This window comes from Anneissia japonica, unplaced genomic scaffold, assembly GCF_011630105.1.
Source record: "Anneissia japonica isolate Jap-2015-1 unplaced genomic scaffold, ASM1163010v1 scaffold287740_len772037_cov194, whole genome shotgun sequence".
In the NCBI taxonomy this organism is placed as follows: domain Eukaryota; kingdom Metazoa; phylum Echinodermata; class Crinoidea; order Comatulida; family Comatulidae; genus Anneissia; species Anneissia japonica.
The window spans coordinates 546,504-551,261 of NW_022736571.1; the positions used below are offsets into that span (position 1 = coordinate 546,504).

At 38.5% G+C, this 4,758-nt stretch overlaps 1 protein-coding gene across 1 annotated transcript; it reads left to right on the plus strand.

Moving 5' to 3' along the window:
- The first annotated feature begins 3,899 nt into the window (after window positions 1–3,899).
- LOC117116801 lies at window positions 3,900–4,220 on the plus strand. Its single transcript, XM_033260896.1, has one exon. It carries the CDS (start codon window positions 3,900–3,902, stop codon window positions 4,218–4,220), a length of 321 nt encoding a protein of 106 aa, XP_033116787.1.
- Window positions 4,221–4,758: the final 538 nt, after the last annotated feature.

Here is a 4,758-nt window from a genome sequence, read left to right on the forward strand (position 1 = left end):
GCCTAGAACCTCTGTAATAAAATCTACATAGGGCTCTATATTATACACTAGTAGGCCTTAAGCCTAATATAGGAGGCTAGTAGTAGAAATAGTGAATTCAAATAGGCCTGCACTGAGGTAATAGAACACCAGGGAATTACTAATAGGGGGGCCCACTATGACACTCAAAGTAGGGAGCCTCTTGGCAATTCTAAATACCTAGGCCCTTCACCCCTAAGTCAGAGGCCCAGCTTTATCCCACACATAATTGAGCCGAAAGTTGTTCATCTAGGCCTAAACTAGGTAATATGCCGAGGGCCTTGGTCTAGGCCTAGGTTGACTGAACGTTAATGTTTTTTTAAAGTATTAGAGTTAATATAAGTGTAAAATTTTAGAGAAAGACATGATATACATACCTGTATACGTACTATTTTGAATCCAAAAAACCCTGTAAATGCGTGTGTTTACAGTCATAATTCAGATGAATTCCAAAATGGCGTATTTAGAAATTGGTTTAAAAATCTACGCTGATTCCCGGCGTTTGAGGCTGTTCCAGTATAGTAATTAAACTGTTGTAATCTGGTTGTATATACAATATACAGGACGGCATAAGCCAGATTAGGATTATATAACCCTCGCTTATTGCATTTTACAAGGACAGTCACCAGTCCTACATATATGAATATGATGACAGTAGAATAATGGGGTGACAAACCCATATTCGATGTTACAATGGGTAGTTTCGATGGAGCCGAAACGTGCGAGCTCGTAGGTTCATACCTACTATCGCAGCTATCGAATAAGTATGGTAATAATATAGGTTTATACCGTGATGATGGATTAGCCGTATTTGAGGAATCGCCACGGCAAGTTGAGTTAATAAAGAAGGACATATGCAAGGTATTTAGAGACAATAATTTAAAAATAACTATAGAAGCCAACAAGAAGTCAGTCGACTACCTCGACGTAACACTAGAGCTAAGAACCGGTACTTTTCGACCCTATACTAAGCCAAACAACACACCACTTTATGTTCACCGCGACAGCAACCACCCACCGTCAATAATCCGGAATATCCCACCAGCCATTAATAAACGTCTCTCGAATATTTCGTCAGACGAAGAATCGTTCAACAAAGCTACACAACCGTACCAGGAAGCCCTTAAGTGCAGCGGGTACGATTACCGACTAAAGTTCAATCCTGAACCCCCAGCAAAGAAGAGACCGCGGACAAGAAATGTAATTTGGTTTAACCCGCCCTACAGCAGAAATGTAGCCACCAACGTTGGGAAAAAGTTCCTGCAATTAATAGAAGAATGCTTTCCACGAGATCACAAACTTTATAAAATATTTAACAAAAACACTTTAAAACTAAGCTACAGCTGTATGCCCAATGTAAAAAGTGTAATTAGCAATCACAATAAAATAGTACTGTCAAATGAAAAAAACAAAGCTGTGGACGCCAGCACAAATGCGTGTAACTGCCGTGTAAAAAGCGAATGCCCACTACCCGGCAAGTGTTTAACCGAAGGCATAGTGTACCAAGCAACTGTAACAAGAGAGGACAGTAATAAGCACGAGACATACATAGGCTTAACTCAAAATCAGTTCAAAACCAGATTTAGAAATCATATGAATTCATTTCGAAATGTAAATAAGAGAAACAGCACAGAGCTAAGTAAATATATCTGGTCCCTTAAGGAATCTAACGTAGAATTTACTGTTAAGTGGAGAATCATGAAACACTGTAAGCCATATTCAAACACGACTAAACGCTGCAATCTTTGTTTATATGAAAAGTATTAAAGTATATGTCATCCAGAACTATGCTCATTCAATAGCAAGAATGAGTTAGTGTCAACTTGTCGTCATAGAAAGAAATATTTAATTAGCAACAGATAATGCAACGGTGAACAATAGGCCTCTATAACATGATATCAGTCCGACTCCCTGATTAGCCATTTAATTATAATCCCTGGATCACAACAATAAAAAATAGCCTTTGTAACATAGTAATTTAGTTCGACTTCCTGATTAGCCATTTAAGTTATAAACCCTGGGATATTGTGTCATTCATGTTTTACAATTCGCCTGATGAGTGTGGCCCTGTGTGGTCATATGAATCTAGAGGTGTATAAGAGACAGCCTTTTATCCTTGTATAATTTTTTTTTCTCTTTTTTTTATTTTGAAAACTTTAGTTGGGCACTAACTCCACCACTGTTCCAAAAAAATTATTATTATTAGTTCCAATCAAAAAATACAATGTGTTTTATAACCATAATTAATAAAATGAATGAAAATATCCGTCATGCTCCTTTTAAGACTAAGAAGATTAAACTCCGGTCCAGTAGTCCATGGTTTTCTCAGGAATTGAGAACTGAACGGAAAAGACGTCGTCAGCTTGAACGTAAATCCGTAGTCAACGTAGTATCGACAGAGAAAACTGCTGTAGGCAAAGGCGTGTTGTTAACACTTTGATTGAAGAGGCAAAGGTTGCTTACTATTCTACTAAGATTGCGCACTCTAATGGTGATCAAAAGAAACTATTTGCAGTTCTTGATGAGCTAATGCAGAAAAGAACCACACCTGTATTGCCAACCCTTGACTCCGATAAAGCTCTTGCTGTCAGTTTTGCTGACTTCTTCGTCAATAAGATTTAAACTATCCGTGATGCTTTGACTGTTAATGACAACCTCTATGAAGTTGCTTTAGGATCGGTTGATGCTCCTGCAAATAGACTCCCTTTGTTGGAATTAAAGCTTGCTGATGAAGATGAAATTAGATCAATTATTAGCAGTTCACCATGAAAATCATCATCTGACCTTGATCTCATCCCTACTACTCTGTTAAAGAGCTGTCTTCATGTTGTTTTACCATCACATTAATTCCCTCACACTAATTTCCCTCCTGCAGAAGTCTGCAGGAGGGAAATTTTCACGATGCTCTGAAGATTTGTCATATCAGACCTCTAATTAAGAAGTCTTGTTTAGATCATGAGGAATTCAAAAATTACAGACCAGTATCAAACTTGAAGTTCCTTGGAAAGACGATTGAACGCCTTGTTTCCAGACGTCTCGCTCATCATATTAATGCATACAATTTACTTGATCATTTTCAGTCCGCATACCGGCCACACCACAGCGTTGAGACTGCACTACTTCGTGTCTCTAATGATATTCTTCACGAGATGGATAAAGGACGACTCACTGCACTCATTTTATTGGATCGTAGCGCTGCATTTGATACCGTTGATCACACATTACTATTAGATCGCCTCAAGCATTATTTAGGTCTAGAAGGAGACGCTCTAAGCTGGTGCTCCTCTTACCTTTCTCGTCGTCCCCAAAGAGTTTATGTTGGGAACTCTGTGTCTGACTTTTTCTGTCTTGACTATTCCGTTCCTCAATTGAGACCTCAGTGATTCACAATCTACATGCTACCAATTCGTGAAATTGTATCAAAGTTCAACTTGTCTTACCATATTTTTGCTGATAATACACAGATCTATATTTCCTTCAAACCTTCTGAGGAAGTTGATGTAAATGTAGAATCTCTCAAAAATTGTATTTTTGAGTTGAAGACCTGGATGTCTGAAAACATTCTGCAACTAAATGAGGACAAGACTGAATTCATCATCTTCGGTTAACCTCAACAAAGGAAGAAATGCCAAGACCTCCACTTCAACATTGGTGAATGTCAGATCGATCAGGTACCTCAAGTTAAGAATTTGGGTATTACACTTGATTCTTCAATGACCTTGAATAGGCATATTTCTAAAATTACTAGCTCCTCAACATATCACTTGCGCAATATAAGAAGGATTAGGAAGTACCTCTCAAGGAAAGCAACAGCATAACTGATTCATGCATTCGTTAATTCATATCTTGACTTTGGGAATTCTCTCTTTTTTGGTATTTCTATGAGATCCCTGCATCGCCTCCAACTGTTGCAGAATACATCTGCTAGGATCATTACAGGAACAAAGAAATTTGAGCACATCACACCGATTCAACAAGAACTTCGCTGGCTACCTGTTTCTTTCAGGAGCATTTTCAAGATTTTGCTCATTGCTTTTAAGACTCTGAGAGATGAAGGTCCTGGGTATATTCGTGAAATGCTTCTATGGTACGTGCCATCGCGAACTCTCCGCTCTGGTACTGACAAACTTCTGCTTGTTGAGTCCAGGTCTACACTTTCATGGGGTGATCGATCATTTGCTGTTGCGGCTCCACGCCTTTAGAATAAACTGCCAATAAATATTCGCTCGTGTCAGTCTACTGCTTTGTTCTAAAAAGCTCTCAAGACGCATCTGCTGTTGGCAGCTTTTTCCTAGTTCTCCGGTTTGTTTTGCTTGCTTGCTTAATTGTTTTAGTTAGATACTCCCATTACTTGAGCACCTGTGAGTAATGAATAGGCGGGCCCTGTGCTTTAAATTGCCTGTAAACGGTGTGGTGATGGGTATGGTGTTTCTTTTCTTGTAGCTTTGTTCCTCCCTGTAGCGCCTTGAGAACTACTGCAGTGGATTTGTGCGCTTTATAAATCTTCTTCTTCTTCTTCTTCCTCTTCCTCTTCCTCTTCCTCTTTCTCTTCCTCCTCTTCTTCTTCTTCTTCTAATCTAATATATTGTAATGTTTGTGGTAAACAATATGTCGGGGAAACAAAAACACTGTATATAAATATAATATATATATTTTAGCATTTTCTTATTTTTCCTGAGCTTGGCCAGGCTGATAATCGAAAACGTTTGCTCATTTGACTTTATGTATATACACCTGACA

Coding starts and splice junctions, on each gene's coding strand:
- LOC117116801 (XM_033260896.1), top strand. CDS start 3,900: ATGAGATCCCTGCATCGCCTCCAACTGTTGCAGAATACATCTGCTAGG.